Genomic DNA, 17,876 nt, shown 5'->3' with positions numbered 1-17,876 from the left:
AGTTCTTGCATATGTACAGTATGTGAGTGGCGGATAGGAGATGCTGGCAGTGGATGTCTCAAGACAGTGGCTGAGTCATTAAAATATTTCCCCAAGTCCACTGCAAACAAAACAGCAGCAGTTCATGCAACTGTGTGCACCTCTGAATCCGGCCCTATGCTAGCGGCAACAGGAAAAGCCAGCACATCATTGTCAGATGTCTAGAATACCTCCCAACAGTCCCGATTTTATCGGGACAGTCCCGATTGTCAGGGCCTGTCCCGCTGTCCCACCCGTGGGCGGCAGTGTCCCGCGGTGTGGGGGGGCTGTTGGGAGTCCCCCCGTCAGATGCTAAGCAGCGGGGAATAAACGCTGTGCGCCTATTCCCGCAGCCAGGGGGCTGGGGGCATGGCTAGAGGCTCACAGAGCCTCTGGGTCATGCCCCCATAGCGTCAAAATGGGGGCGTGGCCTCGCGGGGAGCTGCGAGTATAGGCCACGCCCCCAAATTAGGTCACGCCCCCCCCCCCCCCCCCCCCCCCCCCCCCCCCCCCCCCCCGAAAATTTCGGCACGCCTGCGGCACGCAGCAGCGGCGTCCCGCCTGCTGACCGGCCAAAGTTGGGAGATATGCAATATACTGTATCTCAGGTGACATGGATGAGGTCAGAGCCGTGTTACCCCATTACCTCATTTGTAGACCACCACTGTCATCTACCCAAAGCAAGACCGAGGCCCAGCTACTCTGTAACACCACCCACCCCATAACTGTACAACTGCCGATTATTACCATAAGTCTTTCAAAGATGGAGTATAACTTCCGGGTCTTGTTTGGCAATCTCTGAAATAAACACCAAAGTTAGTTTTCTGTTTCTGTCTTGTAATATTACCATTGGGCCAAAATTATATTTAGACTTACAGATGACTAAAGATTCATATAAAACAAGATACATACCATACATTGGGGCTACTGTATCTCTAAGGAGTTGAAACCTAGCAACTGTGATACACATACTGCAACATCCTTCTCTCTGGGCTACCTCTCACCCGCCTCGCACCTCTCCAATCCATTCTTAACGCTGCTGCTAGGCTCATCTTCCTCTCCCGCCGCTCTACCTCCGCCTCCCCCCTCTGTTTATCTCTTCACTGGCTCCCCATTCCTTTTCGAGTTCTCTTTAACCCCTTCCTGACAGAGCTAGTTTTTGCGTTCCTGACAGAGCCATTTTTTTCAAATCTGACATGTCTCACTTAAGTGGGGATAACTTTTTTTTGCTTTTACTTATCCCAGTGATTTTGAGATTGTTTTCTCGTGACACATTGTACTTCAAATTAGTGGTAAATTTGGGTCGATACAGTCTGTGTTTTTTTGTGAAAAATACCAAAATGTCGTGAAAAAATGGAAAATTTAGCGTTTTGCAAAATGTTAAATTTTCTGCTTGTGAGACAAATAATCATACCACTCAAAATAGTGAATAACTAACATAGACCATATGTCTACTTTATATTTCCATCATTATTTCAACTTCCTTTTAATTTTTTTGGACACTAGGAGGCTTACAATATGAATAGCAAATTCTCAAATTTTCAAGAAAATTTCAAACACTGATTTTTTTAGGGACCAGTTCAGTTCTGATGTGACTTTGAGGGACTTGTATGTGAGACACCCCCATAAATGATGCCATTTCAAAAACTGCACCCCTCACAGTATTCAAAACAGCATTTTGGAAGTTTGTTAACCCTTTAGGTGTTTCACAGGAATTAAAACAAAGTGTAGGTGAAATTTCAAAATTTCATTTTTTTTTCGGATTTTCAATTTTAATACATTTTTCTAAGGAACACAGTAGATTTTACTAGAGAAATGTGACTAAAAATTGATTCCCCCAATTCTTTGGTTTTCATAAATATCCTATATGTGGCCCTAGTGTGCACGGTGACCAAACCACCGGCTTCATAATAGAAGGAGCACCTACTTGATTTTGGAGCCTCCTTTTTATGAGATTATTTTTTAGGCACCATGTAGGTTTCTAGGCACCATAAGATGCTAAAAGTTAGGAACCCCCCCACAAGTGACCCCATTTTGCAAACTACACCCCTCAGGGAATTCATCTAGGGGTATAGTGTACATTTCAAACCCCCAGGGGTTTCACCAATTGTGGTACAACTGGGCAGTGAAAATGAAAAAAAATAATTTTTCATTTTCACAGCTCAGTTGTATCAAAATTGGTGAAACCCCGGGGGGTTTGAAATGTACTCTATACCCCTAGATGAATTCCCTGAGGGGTGTAGTTTGCAAAATGGGGTCACTTGTGGGGGGGTTCCACTGTATGGGTGTTTCGGGGGTCATTCAACCAGAATCTGTGCTGCAAAATCCAAAAATCACTCCTTCCCTTCTGAGTCCTGCCATGCACCCAACTGGTATTTTTTGGTCACATGTGAGGCATTGCCGTACCCGGGAGAAATTGGGGCACAGATTTTGGGGTGCTTTGTCTCCTTCATTCCTTGTGAAAATGAAAAATTTTGAGCCAGATCTGCATTTTTGTGTAAAAAAATTTATTTTTTTACACAAAAATGCAGTTCTGGCTCAAAATTTTTAATTTTCACAAGGAATGAAGGAGACAAAGCACCCCAAAATCTGTGCCCCAATTTCTCCCGGGTACGGCAATGCCTCACATGTGACCAAAAAATACCAGTTGGGTGCATGGCAGGACTCAGAAGGGAAGGAGTGATTTTTGGTGGTGGAATGAATGGCGGGTGCTATGTCGCATTAGCAAGACCCCCGAAGCACCAATACAGTGGAACCCCCCCACAAGTGACCCCATTTTGGTCACCAGCTTTGGGAGGGGGGCTGGCGCTGCGGCTGGCGGGGGGGTGGGAGGGGTGCTGGCGCTGCGGCAGCCGGGTGGGTGGGAGGGAGGGGGGCTGCCGGGTGGGAGGGGGGGGGGCTGGCGATCGTAGGTGATCGGTGCGGTATACGCACACACACACACACACACACACACACACACACATATATATATATATATATATATATATATATATATGTGTGTATATATATATATATATATACATATATATACATATATATACACACACATATATATATATATATATATATATATATGTGTGTGTATATATATATATATATATATATATATACACATTTGCACATTTTTTTTTATTTTATTTTATTTTTTAACTTTTCCAGCAGCAGCATGATGCTGCTGCTGCTGCTGCTGCTGCTGCGGGGGGGAGGGGGGAGGAGGGGAGCGCAGCGTGCGCTCCGGACGTAGCGGTGGAGCCGCTGGAGCTGCTGCTGCTGCCGGGTGAGTGCCCGGCGGGTGGGAGGGGGGTGCTGCCGCTCGGTGGTGATCGGTGCTGCACCGATCACCACCGATCCCTGTGTTACCGAGCGGCTTAGCCGCCGGTAACACAGGAAACGCTGTGAATGGCTGTTCAGATTTGAACAGCCAATCACAGCGATCGCCGACCGGGGGGGGCACCCCTGCCCCCCCTGGGCGACGAGGGGGGATGTCTGCTGTCAGGGACAGCAGACATCACCTAACTGTCACTGCGTCTCTAGACGCAGTGACAGTTTGAAGTCATGACGTACATGTACGTCAAATGTCGGGAAGTACTTCCCGACCATGACGTACATGTACGTCAAATGTCGGGAAGGGGTTAAACTCCTCACCACCACCTACAAGGCTCTCTCCTCCTCCACAGCTCCCTACCTCTCTTCACTGATCTCTATCCACACTCCCTCCCGTCCACTTCGCTCCATCGCTGACCGCCGACTGACCTCTCACCTAATCACCTCCTCCCACTCCCGTGTCCAAGATTTCTCTCGCGCTGCCCCCCTGCACTGGAACAACCTCCCGCCACCCATCAGGCTTTCTGATTCCCTTACCTCCTTCAAGCGCTCCCTCAAAACCCACTTTTTTCGACTAGCCTATCCCTCCTCCTAACCGCTTTTGATCCTCCTATCCTGCCTCCGTTCCCCTCCGTTCCTACTTATCCTATTGTATTTCGTTCGTCCACCCACCTATTTTTAGTATGTTAACTCTTATGAGCAGGGCCCTCCTTCCTCACGTACTCACCCTACCTCATTACCTCACCTGTGCTCCTGTCCTGTTCTTCCCTTTCTCTACTTCATCTTCAGTCTCCTTGACAATTTTGACACCTACTTCTGAACTGATGCTGATTTTAGTTCTACCAGCTATACCCCTATTTATACTGTATCTTTCAACACACCCTGTACGTTACCTTGTCATTTGTTTTTTTTGTTTGCTATGTACGGCGCTGCGGACACTTTACGGCGCCTTATAAATAAACGTACTACTACTACTACTACACATAGGGGTCAATTTACTAAAATGGGAGTTCTACTGAAGATGGGATGTTGCCCATAGCAACCAATCATTCTATTTCTAGAATATTCTATTATCTATTATCTAGAAGATAATAGATAGGATCTGATTGATTGGTTGCTATAGGGCAACATCCTTCTTTAATAGAATTCCCATCTTAGTAAATGTATCTCTTAGATGTTTAAAACATCAAGGGTGGGATGTGCCAAACTAAAATGCAGTAAAAAACCCTGTTATCGGGTTTTTACCACATTTTCATATGCATTAAAGCCCCATCACCGGGGCTTTGCCATGGGGGTTACACTAGCTGGCGTAACCCCACAGAAGCCTATGGGCTTCTTTTCGATATATATAGAGCCCTGGCTCAGCTCCATGAAATGAACTGTGTATTTCTGTATAACAAACCTGTACTGTACTAATGTCCTGTATAATGTCTCACCTGCCATGTCCGGGACAAGCGGCTGACCGCTGTGTTACTGAGGCCAAACATCACAGCAAAGAATGAATTCAGATTCTTCTGTTCCTTAAGGCTGAAGTCAAAACCACAGAATTACATTTGGAGAAATACTCACAAATTGCATCCAAGTTAACAGTTTCACAATGTCTATTATTATTATTATTATTATTATTATTATTATTATTATTATTATTATTATTATTATTATTAATAATAATAATATATTAGATTTATTTATATGTTATCAAGGATTCCGCAGTGCTTTGCGTAGTACAAAAGACTGAATTAGTGCAATAAAAATGTGCAAAAGACTTAAGGTGTGTACACACGGGTGCGATATGGCTTCCGATGTTGCCAATATAGTGCACATCGGAAGCCATATCGCATACCGATTGTGTACTATTGAGGGCTTGCGAGCCCGATGCACTGCCGATGCGCGCTCCCGAGTGAGCGCAAATCGGCAGCGACATAGTGAGGGCAGGCAAGACTATATAGTGCAGATCTGCACTATATAGTCTTTGTGCCTGAATACTCACTCACTATAGCTCCGGCGGCCAGAGGGAGAGAGGCTTCTCCTAGGGCTGCGCTGCAGGGCTGATCGCTGATGACCCGGCCGGAAGAAGTCAGCAAAAAGAGGAGGGCGGGGGGTGTGGCCTGATGTCTGCACGGCGGAGGGGGGGGGGCTGTTTGATGTGCCGCGGCCCTGGGTGTCGCAGCACGCTGACATCCCGGCACCCAGTGGTCACCAGGTCATAGCAGGTACTATACTATGCCCTCCTTCATGTTCCCACACACGGTTGACATGCTGCCGTGCGATGCAAGTCCCGATGCCATCAGATCGCATCGGGACTCGCATCGCACGGCAGCATGTCGACCGTGTGTACACACCATTACAGTACAACATATTTCAGAACGTGTGATACAAGCTATATGACACCAGCTCATGCAGTCTACTGGAATATCTGGCTGCAGAAATCACTGTAAAAATGGCAGCTGCAGCCATTTTTCCAGTGATTTGAGCATGCACAGTAGAGCTATCAACAGGAGCATGGATCAGGAAGTGTTAATTTTGTCGACGAAAATTCAGACTAAAAATATTAGGAATTTTTTAAGAATGAAAATGTTCATCCCATTGTGAGCAGAGACCAGGAGGGGTGCTGTGCTGGGGAGGAGGACTCTTACCTCAGTTTCCCTCCAGGCAGCACCCTTTCAGAGCAGGGAGTTCGGCGGTGGAGCCAGTGGGTCCTTGGCCTGGAGGAATTTGCATCTGAGAGGATGCAAGTTCATCCAATAGGCTTTCAATCTTTTGAATGGCGCGCCCAACACAAGCCAATAGGCACTCACACCTGGGTGGCCAATCAGGAGATGCCGCAGCAAGCCAATCAGCACAATGCCAGAGTCTACTGTACAACCTCTTTTAAACCACCTCTGATGCAGTGCCAGCTGAACCCTGAGGTTTAGTGCCATTTGGTTCCGGTTGTTAGGTTGACAGTAATAAGGACAACAGTAAATAGGTCGAAAAACATCAACATGGTCAAAAGATCAACCTGCACTAGGTCGACATTGACAAAAGATCAACACAAGCAATAGGTCAAAATGGCAATAGTCAAAACATAAAAAGGTCGACATGAGTTTTTCCACAATTGTTTTCTTTCAGGTAATTTGTTCATACTACATACAATTCACATTGACTACAGTTTGGAATGGTAAAGTGTGCCGAGCGAAGCACCATGTGGGGGTACACATTAATGGGGGTCCATGTGGACAGATGGAACAGACACAAAAAACAGTGAAACATATCAATCTTTTTATGTGTATACCATTTCCATGTTGGGTTTTGCTTGTGCCGTCCTTTTGACCATTTCACAATTGACTAATAGTGATCAACCTATTGACTGAATGTTGACCTAGTTCAGTGGTCAGGGAACTCGGTCCTCATTACCCCACGCAGTGCATGTTTTGCAGGTCTCCTCACAGAATCACAAATGAAATAATTAACTCCACCTGCGGACCTTATAAAATGTCTGAGTAATTAGTACACCAGTGCACCTGTGTGGGGTAATGAGGACCGAGTTCCCTGACCACTGTCCACATAATGATCACCAGTGCCCTCCCTCCCAACGGCCGGGGAACGCCTGTGTTTTCAGGGACACTCCCAGAAAACTCAGCGATCCAACCACTAAACACCCGCAGGCTCCATTCACTCGAATGGCTCGCGCATGCAAATAGCGTTCCGTGTGCATGCGTGGTAATTCCATAATTGTCAGCCCTGCAAATTCGTAGATTAACCTGATTTGGGCCCAGAGAAATGTCTGGCTAAGCCTAAGCCATATTCACCTGCTAGTAGCCACTTTCCTCTGTGTTACTTTAGTTGAAGAAGACACATTGGGGGTCATTCTGGTTGTCTTGGTAAGCAGTGGTATTTCGCTGCTCAGCAGGCCTTCTAATGCCTCCCCCCGGGCTTCTAATGCTGTCTCCACCGTTTTGTAAATGGATGTTTTGCATAAACATCCATTTGCAGGGTAGTGTGCGGGGCCAAAAATGGTTGGCGACCATTGAATATTTCTACCCTGCTCGCAAATCTAAGTCAGTCTGGGCTGACTTAGACTTACGGCATCCGGGTCCGAGAAATGGACGGGCGGCTGATGTCCTGTGATTTCCTGGGTGCACCCAGTGTTTTCGTGGTACACCCAGGAAATGCAGGGCGTTCGCATGCAAATGTCCCCTGCCCGGCTCCATCCTCCACCTGTACAAGCGCCATGGTGACTATGCAAGTCGGTGAAGGTGCCTGTGCAAAAGCCCTGCACATGCGCATATGAGAATATGCGCATGAGCAGATCTTAAACATCGGTCACCGCTGTGATCACACTAAGTACCGATTCAACTAGAATGAGGGCCATTAACTGTTCATAAAATTTATGCAAACTGTATGAAATATAACTGTATTCCTCAGATAAGTACTGCATACCTCCCAACTTTTGGGTCTTCAAAACTGGGAACTGTCACTCCGAAGGCGTAGTTGTCTTGAGAAGGGGGCAGAGCTATAAGTCAGATGGATGTGGCCTCTGGCAGAGGGGTTGTGGCCTAGTGCTGCATCATCATTTATGGTGGCATGCCCACAGCTCCCTCCTGCACTTCCACCATCCCTTACCTGCACTGGAGAGATGTGCACGGCATCTCTTCAGCGATCACCAGCTGCCCCCTGCGGGACGGACAGCTGGACAGTCACCAATTAGCGGGACTGCATACCTCCCAACTGTCCCGCTTACCACAGGAACGTCCCGATATTCGGGGACGTTCCCGTGTTCCGCCCGGGGCCGCCATTGTCCCGCGGTGGGGGGGGGACAGTTGGGAGCCCCCCCAGCCTGGCATGAATAGACGCTGTGCGCATGCGCACAGCGTCTATTCAGCGCCGACGAGCGGCGAAAATGGGGGCGTGGCCGGAGTTCGCGTCACCCCGCGAGAGGCCTTTTCTCGAGGCCGCACCTCCTTTTTGGGAGCATGCGCGTCGAAGCCGCGCGAACGTCCCGACCTCCCAACTTCAAAAGTTGGGAGGTATGGGACTGTCCCGCTGTAACTGGGCCAGTTGGGAGGAACGGTACTGTAAGCAGTTTTCTACCAAATGGGTCATAAAGAAATGATACTCCATTTCTGTTACATTGCTGTACTTGTTTGAATCGTCTATGGTAATGTCTCTTTTATTGCATTTATATAGAAATACAACTTACTGTGCTGCCAGCTTGATGAATTTCCGCAGAAGCAGTGCCCTCCTCTCCTCCTCCTGGCACAAACACACTTCAGTAGCCACCCAGAACTGCACCTCATTAAAGCGCTTTATAAACCTCTCCAGATTAGCGGTAGTGGTGTAACGGAACCTCTGCTTCCCAAATATGTGATACAGCAACTCCACCTGAGCAAACAAATTGGGAACTATATAATGACTGAGCTTGAGTACTGCACAATACATGACAAAGGCGGCTAAACCTGTCGTCATTGAGATAAGTGTGTAAAGGCCCGTACACACTGGGTGATTTTGAGCTGAAAGCAGCTTAGTTTTGTCGCTTGAGCTGCTTTCAACTCAAAAGCCACATAGTTAGTATGGGCAGGTGGTGAGCACTGATGTGCACTCCGGCATCATCGCCGGCAGTCTGAATGGCTTTCCATAGCGTCCTGCTATGGAAAGCCGTTCACAGCGAGGAAAATCACTGGCCAGGGGGGAAATCACTCAGTGTGTATGCAGTGATTTTCAGCCCAGCGATTTCATACACACTGGTCAAAATCACCCAGTGTGCATGGACCTTAGGATGTGAAAGAGGCCATTTAGAATGTTTTCCAAGAGGTGCGAGCTGTAAAATTTCCATAATGGGATTTTTTGCTGTATAAATAAACTCTAGACCAGTGGTTCCCAAACTGTGAGCCTATGCACCATGGGGTGCCTCGAGGCTCTTGCAGGGGGGCCTCAAGGCTCTTTTAGCCTCTTTACTACAATCAAAGTGGCGAATGGGACAAAAAAAATGGTATTTATTACACACGTGACTGAAAACATGCCAATAACATGTAAATTGACATTGACAAAGCAGTACCTGGTGGATGCTGGTAAACAGGTTCCAGTCATGTTCTGTCATATGATGTGCAAGGTCCTTCGAGCTGATGAGAGTCAGGACATCGTAACTACTGGAGTTTGGTCCCATTTGCTCAGGAAGTGGAGACTGAGGAAAACACAAAGCAGAAGAGATGCGCATGTTAGCTTTAGTATAACAGGAAAAACCATGAATAAGCACCAGATGGAGAGTGTTAAACAGACAGACAATTAGCTCCTAACTGTCATGTTACAGGATGGGTTGGGGACAGGTCGGAGATGATTGGCTGGTTGTTTATCACTCACCATTTTATCACTTTTTGAAGCTTGATACAGCTGGCCCTAATTATGTTTAATAGGCATGCTAAGAAATCTGATTTTCTCATGAAAGCAGTCTGTACGTGTTTGTTCTCATTGATCAGCCTTACTGTATGTAGCCTGATCATTAAACCAATGCAAAGTCTAGCATTTGGCCTGCTACTGGTGTGATCGTTTAGAATGCGATGCCAGAGGGAAAATGTCATTTGCTGGTACTCACCAGAGTGGACAGCTCATGAGCACCACAGATGAAAAGTCTTTCATTGACTCCCAGAGAAGTGAAGATGCCGATGTCCTCATGTTTCAGGCATACTTGTTCTGCCGCAGAGAAAGAAACAATGTACTGCTAAATTCAGAGATGTCCACGGGTAATTTGTGATTACATCTGTCATAATAGGAAGGGGGCATTTGGGCTGTATTAATTACACACGGTGCTCTTCTGTGTGTTTACAGCGTTGCTTTATAGTCTGAGAAATATGCCTAGAAGTGCGTCTCTCCAATGGAATGCAACTAGAAGATGCATGTGACACCGGAGTAGTATAAGAGCTCAGATTTGTCCAGACTCCCAACAGGACTCAGTGGGAGTCGGAGACTGTGCTACTAGAATGCCAATGGCTTGCACTGCTAAGGAGATGGATCATGGGCACTGATGTATCCAGCAGTGAAAACAGTTGAGAAGCAGACCAGTGGAGAAGTTAGCTATAGTAACCAATTAGCATTGATTTAGTAAATACATTTATTAAAATGATAGCAGGGTGTGTGGGTAGGGGATTAAGCAGCAGTCAGAGAGAAATCAGAGCTTATAGAATTATTTTCACTCACCTCCATTTGAGTTCACTTTAACCAAGACTTTGTCTCTGTCACAGCCATTCTTAGTAGCTATGGACAATATCACTTCTTGGACAGAGGCATTTACTGCAAATGTAGTGGTTATACAGGAATGGTCTGGTAGATATATATCATAAGGCACTGGAAGAAGACATATTAGATTCAAGAAAAGAATGGATATTAGTAAAGAAAGATAAACAAATTAATGTATCAATATAATAGTAATTTTCAATAAATCTGCTGGAAATAGCAGATTAAGGCCAGTTATCCAAGGGAGGATAAGAAAAGGACTCTGGGTAGGGGCACTCTGTCTACTGAATAAAACGTAACTTTTAATCAAATATTGTAAAAGAGGGAAAAATCAGCTCCTATGGCCATAAAAGCTGTAGCTAGAATCTGGTAATTCAATCCCGGGTGAAATTTTCATCAAGCAAAAAAATCAGCAATTTTCACCCGTTTTTTGGGTGAATTCAACTCGCTGTGCAGATTTTTCGCCTGGGTGAAAACTCCAGCATTGGCAAAACTGTGTAAATCGACAAAATTGCAGAAAATTCACGTGGTTTCAGCAAATTCGCATGGACGAAAATGTGCTATAAAAGGGGGGAAAATGCTTGTGATTGAATACTGATAGGCAAATCTTTCACCTGGTGAGAAACTCGGCATATATTGAGTACCCCCCTATAAGTCTCTCACGTCCAAGTGACCAAAGAAAGTAGGGAAGACATATAAACATATACAGTATGCCAAAAGAAATCGATGATATTGAGCAAATAATTCACTCATTTCTTGGTGTTGATATAGTATTAAAATAACCACCATGACATATATATAAATACTGTTAATCAAAAGAGACATATATCAGTGAGCAGGCAGAGTCTACCTCTGCAAGCAAATGTGGTCAGCGCAAGGCACAATCAAAAACTGTAGTAATCAAATTTAATAGGTATAAGGCTCAACATACAGTACATCCCCTGAATTCTGTGTGTCTCATATATGGCTACACAAACTCCCTAGGGTTACATTTCTCAGGAGTGAGTGAGTAGAAACAATGGGGGAAATTTACTAAGATTGAATGGGTACGATCAGCATTCCCTAATTTACTATCAGCCGAATTCGGCTGATTTACCGTAATTTTATAAGGCAAGCTCATTCAAATTCTAATGTACGAATGAATACAACATCCATAGAACTCGACCGTATATGGCGATGAGTTTTATGGTGATGCGCTCATTTACTCTCATTTGTACTGCTGGATTCTGCCCGTAATTCAGCAGGAAATATGACTGGAAAATACTTTCTCAGGCATATTTGGCTGAAGCCTGCACTGATCAGTCAGATCCGTTCAGGCTTCTCTGTGTAAAAAATAGAAATTTAAATAAGTAATTAAAAAACGGTGTTGGGTCCCTCCGTCGGATTGAGTCTGTGCGGTATCATACCAACCATATCTTAAGATATACTGTATTAGACAACGGCTCTGTTGCACAGCTGACGCGATATGCTTGTGGATGACGCTATTCACAGACATATCCCTAGTACACACTGGCCGATGGTCCAATGATACATCATATATCGACCAGTGTGTACCCAGATTTTGTCCTAGCTCCTTTGTACTCTGATTTGGAATCTGGATAGCTCACAGACAATGTCTATTGTCAATGGGTCAACACCAAAAAGTTGACATTGAAAAAAGGTCAGCAAAAGCAATAGGTCGACGTGGCAATATAATTATAAGAAGGTAGTTTCGTCATCATTGAGTATATTTTATTTATTATACAGTAACTGGCCCAATCCATGACAGTTTTTTTTACAGATGAGTTGAATGAAACGAACGTTACTTAAATGTCTTTACTAGTAATTTCCACAGAATGTTTGGCTCCTGTACCTTTATTGTGGGCTCGAATTGTGTACGAGTTACTAGACTGATCCTCATCTAGACTGGAAAGAAGGTTCCCATAGTTGTAAACCTATTAACAGAAAACAGAACTTGCATTAACAAGCGCTCACTGCCCAGCCAGTCACCCGCACTTCAGGCAGGGCCGCCAAAGGGGGGGGGGGGCAGGCTTGCTGGAGGGGCCCTGGGCCGACCCCCTCCATCCCTAATGGGTGGCCCAGCAGCACATGCGTACAGCATGTGGTGTGCTGACAGCGTGAGAGCTCATGCTGAGCTTGCTGTCAGCACAGCACATGCTGTATGTGTGCTGCTGCTGAAAGGGGGGGGGGGGGACAATAAAACTTCCCCCTTGACTTTAGAGTGTTTTATCAAACCCGAGACTCATTAATTTCTACAAAGAGAACATATACTGTACCACTCATATTTTGCATTCACTACAGCAATCTTCTGCAAAAGTCCCCACACCCACAAACTTGTGGACTGGACATACCAACTACCCTGTGGCTATCCGTAATTTGTGCCATCTTGGACCGACCACACTGAGGACTGTTGGAGGAATCACATACCCGATTAAGGGGGGTAACTATCTTTATTTAAAGTCATTTATTCCCAGTGGTATAATAGGATGGACTCTCCGGTGGTACTTAGCACATTATCGGGGTGTCCCCATATTCTTTTATTGTTTTTATATGCTATATGCTATAAATTCTATTATGTATTATTAAAATTCTTGATATAAGATCATCCAATCTGTAACTGTTTTTCATTTATTCTCAAAATTGTGCGCTGCTACAGTATACCTGTTTTCTCTGCAATTTTCCTTGGGACTAACTATCCCTATTTCCAAGCATCTGCAGGAAACTTCACTCCTGGTGAGCGCCCCCCAGCTCTGTCCCTCAGGGTCAGTTCTAGTTACCCATCTTTTGTTTTATCAACCCCCCCCCCCCCCCACCTAAACATTTTGGGGGCATGGCCTAATCGTGGGAGGTGACCCCGCCCCCGCAATTAGGCCACACCACCAAAATGTTACCGGGACCCAGCATACCTCTCAGCGGCCCTGACTTCAGGTCAATATTGCTCTTTATCCAGGATCCACATAGGAGAAATGTCTAACCATGATTTATACATTGTGGAGATAGGTGAAAAATTATAAGATGTGATGTTGCTCACAGCAACCAATCAGATTCTATAATTTCTCTGTTGCATCCTAGAACATCAAGGACAGAATCTGATTGGTTGCTATGGACATTATCACCTCTTTTTAATTTTAGAAGCTCTAGTAATTGTACTCTGTAGAATTAATAATATAATCTTTTAAAAATATGACTGGTACTTGTGTAGTTTCACGGTGCCAGCATGGCGCCGTGCTACTTCCGGGTTCTACGCTCGCCACAAACTATGTTAAAAAAAGTAACTTAACTCCATGCCAACATGGATAGTTCATACCTCCACTATCCATGTTGGCATGGAGTTGATTTTAAATAGCGTGGCGAGGGTACCGAGCCCGCAGCGTGGGCGAGCGAAGCGAGCCCCGCAAGGGGCCTGAGACACACAGCGCCATACTGGCGCCGTGAAACTACACAAGTACCTATGACTGATTGCTATAGGATGATTTAAGCACCGGATGGCCTTATTTGCAGCTACTACTGAATAAAGGTATGCGTCTTAGTTATACATCTGTAATCCATGTATTTCTCACTTAAGCATATACTGTATATATATATATATATATATATATATATATATATATATATATATATATATATATAAAAAATGCTTTAGAGAGCCAGCAACATCAGAAAAAGATCAATTTATTAGGCATATAAAGTGCATAACGGACATAGTAGCAAAAAACAGAAGAAAGGTTTAAAAATCAAGGAGGACACGTTTTACTTAGCATGATGGTGATCAGACATCTTCACCACGTGAATCCTCCCCCAACCAGTCATAACACCCTATATATATATATAAATGAAAGTGACTTGCCTTTAGTTGTGGGGAGTTTCCGCTACTGGTCTCAGTTCTATCAAGACAAGAAAATAGTTTCCAGTTTAAAAAAGAATGCCGATACACACATTTGTCTATCTAGGGCTGCTGGCTGTCGCAAATTACCAAAACTAAAACTGTGGGCCTAATAGTTATAGTAATATAGTAATAGGTTGTGAGAATCAGAAAGTGAGAGATTTTGGGAGAGTTTTCCTATTTTTTAAAGCAGCAATCATTTACATGGCAAAATCAATCTGGTTTATTATAGGTGTAAATAATTACTGCTTTAAAAAAAAACAGTTAAAACTCTCCCATAGGGCCAGATGCACTAAGCTTCAAAAGTGATAAGATGGAGAGCGGTAAACAGACAGTCAATCAGCTCCTACCAGTCATGTTACAGACTGTGTTTGAAAAATGTCAGGTAGGAGCTGATTGGTTGGTTGTTTATCCCTATGAATTTTATCACTTTTAAAGCTTAGTGCATCTGGCCCACAATGCCTACTTTTTGATTCTCACACCCTATTATTATTGGCCTTGTGTCTTATTTATTTACTGTTTCTTATATAACGCAGCATATTAAATTGTACTTTACACTTGGAAACAACTGTGATAAAACAACCTGGGCAGTAACAGACCGATATAGAGGTAGGGGGGCCCTACTTGCAAGTTTACAATCTATAGGGATAAAAGGAGGGATATAAAAGCATGGGGTAAAATGCAGGGGTGGATCTAGAATTTTCTTTCAGGGGTGGCAGTTTAGAAATTAATCCTGACTCACAGCACAGCAGCCACTGCCCAGGAATCTCATCAGCACTCAATAAATTAAGACGGTAGCAGACAGCATAATCAATATAAAGCTGGCCATACAACTACAGATTCATTGTCAGATCTGGCTGGTTGGAACAAAAACCTGGTAATATCTGAGTGACCGTTTTTGGCAGTTTTCCAGCATTTCAAAGCAAATGGCCAACTGTCATTTGCTCTCATTCATGGCCAGCTTAAGATCTTTGGGCCTGGTAAAGCTGCCATACGGGTAATACAAACAGCAGGGATAGTAATCACAGCCCCATAATGCTAGGGGGCCATTAACCCCCCCCCCTCTGGATCCACCAATGGACTGATGTGAATGGCCAAATATGATCTGTAAGTGCTGTAGAATATGTGTGTGCTATATAAATAACTGTAAGTAAACAAATAAATTAAGAGAAATGCTTTAATGAAGGCTGCTCCAGCCTTTGATTCATGTTGTCCTGTTACTGCTTATATATCATGAAGGCTGCAGCCAGACTATTGCTGTAGTATTTATTATGGTATTCTATGACTGTGAATTCCTTGCAAGTTAGTTATGGTTGCTGAGGGAAACATTTGTATCCTGTTTTGCAAAATGAAAAACCACAATTCAGAAAAGAGATTGATTAGATACATCAATGGTGGAAAATTGGAATTTGTTCCATTAAAGCAGCTTTACTTTATCATATATACTGTACAATGAAAGCAATTATAATGGATGTCAGATAATGTCCTCACTTCTATGATCGCATGAGTGGATAGGTTACAGCCTCGTAGAGAATTAACATGCTCTCATCTCCTGAAATAGTCTGTGCTGCTGTGAATATTTTCCTGATCTCATTGACTACAGGCTAATCTATCCCTGCTGATCACTTCAGTTCTGATAGTGGTCAGTATGCATATTCTGCTCTTTTGGCAAAAACTAGAAAACGATGGCTATGGACTGGGCAGTTTTCTGTTAAATTGCCCTTAGCTTATGACTATTATTCATAACTGAAACTGTATTTCACAGCTTTTGATAAATTAATGTAACATTGCTTAATCAAATTGGTCAGTTATTTCTCAGAGTGACACTAAGGTACTGCATCTTCCTAAATCCTAAAGTAAGGTAAGTTACACCACTATTACGGGTTCTTGCTTGGCTTGTACTGGTCTTGTCCAGGGCCAAAGAGAATGGACACAGAACCAATTAAAAATAGATTTCCTAATGACAAGGCCACCCCAGAGCTCGGGTAATTAGAAACACACACACACCCCTGGTCCTGTCCATAAGACTCCCACTACTTTTGCTGACTGATCCGTGGGCCAATCAAAACATGAGGGTGGGGCTTTGTGGGGCCGAGATATGCTCTGTGCCCCAACACCTTTGAAAAAAAAAGGTTAGGCTGCACAATCGATGGAGGGAATCATCTGGTTCTTCTCCATTGATGGTAAAAGTATTCTACATTGGCCATGACCGTCGATGATTATAAAAGATGATTATAAAATCATCAATGGCTGATGGCCATCCCTATCACACCTAAACCCCAAAAAATGCTGGCATTCCACTACAACAGGGCAGTCCAAACCATTACAGCTACAAAGAAAGGTGATTGCATTCACTTCTTGCTTACTTTTAGCAATTGCTCATTTTCAAAAATATTTTATTTTAATCTAGAATTATGTTATAATTGTAACAGTAAATGATCACAAATGTCTCTACACCAGGCATGTCCAAACTATGGCCCTCCAGCTGCTGTGAAAATACACATCCCAGCATGCCTTGCAATAGCTTAAGCGTTCCCTAATAGCAAAACTGTGGCAAAGCATGATGGGACTTATAGTTTCACAACAGCTGGAGGGCCATAGTTTGGACATGCCTTCTCTACACGATGATACCCTGTGCACACTCAGATCTCCCTTCCTGGGCTGGCGGGGCTAGGAAATAGCTAAAATAGTACTCTTACGTTCTGTTCTTCCGTCGATCCTGAAGATTTTCCTTCAAGCAAGCGAGCAGACGGGGGTCTCTGCTGACATATTCTGAGACTTTCTGGTAAATAAAGGAGGAAAAGCGTCCAAATGTCATTATGTAGCCTCTATCTTACTCTTGTAGCATGCAGTAGTAGTCGCTCTTAGTAACCGGGGCGAGCAAAGTAAATCACCTCAGAAAGTACCTTTAATGAATAGCATTTCACCTATAATCTGATCAGTAACAAAATATGAGCACATCTGTTGTGTTCTCTTGATAAACTCATTTTCCAACAAATTGTGACGCCTATTAATCATGTCAAGATGTAATGGCTCTATATTTACTCACACTCATTCATGTAAATCAAACTGATTTTATTTTCTCTCATAACTAGTAGCCATTTTGACAGAAGTTGTAGTATGGATCCTGATTTACTGACAAGATTGCCTGATATTGTCCCATTGTATTATACTTATCCAGTAATACTATATGTAAACCATTTGTTCTCATTCTGTCCCTGGAGAGATGGACACTTTCCCATGCTCCACAGTTAGCGGGGCTCTCCTGGGAGCCTGTAAGGCATCAGGTATAGAGACTCCATTACTTCCCGTTCCATGGTATCCGGGATTTGGGGGAGGGACAGGAGTTTCCTGAGATGAGAAGTATTTGTGTCTGTAATAAACCAAACTAGAACACTGTGTATAGTACTGAATTATTGTATATTCACCCTGCAAATAA

At 44.1% G+C, this 17,876-nt stretch overlaps 1 protein-coding gene across 1 annotated transcript in view; it reads right to left on the bottom strand.

Annotated features, from left to right (window-relative positions):
* The window catches only part of RAPGEF3 (Rap guanine nucleotide exchange factor 3), a 116,158-nt gene that overhangs the window by 9,504 nt on the left and 88,778 nt on the right, over positions 1 to 17,876 (bottom strand). Inside the window, exons 14-22 of the mRNA XM_083169512.1 lie at positions 17,137 to 17,219; positions 14,402 to 14,438; positions 12,407 to 12,488; positions 10,519 to 10,665; positions 9,917 to 10,014; positions 9,383 to 9,508; positions 8,528 to 8,709; positions 4,782 to 4,872; positions 766 to 816 (exon numbers count right to left, since the gene is read on the bottom strand). Coding sequence (XP_083025638.1) covers positions 766 to 816; positions 4,782 to 4,872; positions 8,528 to 8,709; positions 9,383 to 9,508; positions 9,917 to 10,014; positions 10,519 to 10,665; positions 12,407 to 12,488; positions 14,402 to 14,438; positions 17,137 to 17,219 — 897 coding nt within the window. The remainder of the gene's footprint in view (positions 1 to 765; positions 817 to 4,781; positions 4,873 to 8,527; positions 8,710 to 9,382; positions 9,509 to 9,916; positions 10,015 to 10,518; positions 10,666 to 12,406; positions 12,489 to 14,401; positions 14,439 to 17,136; positions 17,220 to 17,876) is intronic.

Source organism: Crinia signifera, chromosome 2 (genome assembly GCF_055691185.1).
Source record: "Crinia signifera chromosome 2, ASM5569118v1, whole genome shotgun sequence".
NCBI classification, from domain to species: domain Eukaryota; kingdom Metazoa; phylum Chordata; class Amphibia; order Anura; family Myobatrachidae; genus Crinia; species Crinia signifera.
Note: the sequence above shows the minus strand (reverse complement) of the source record. Positions and strands in the feature narration are given on the sequence as shown.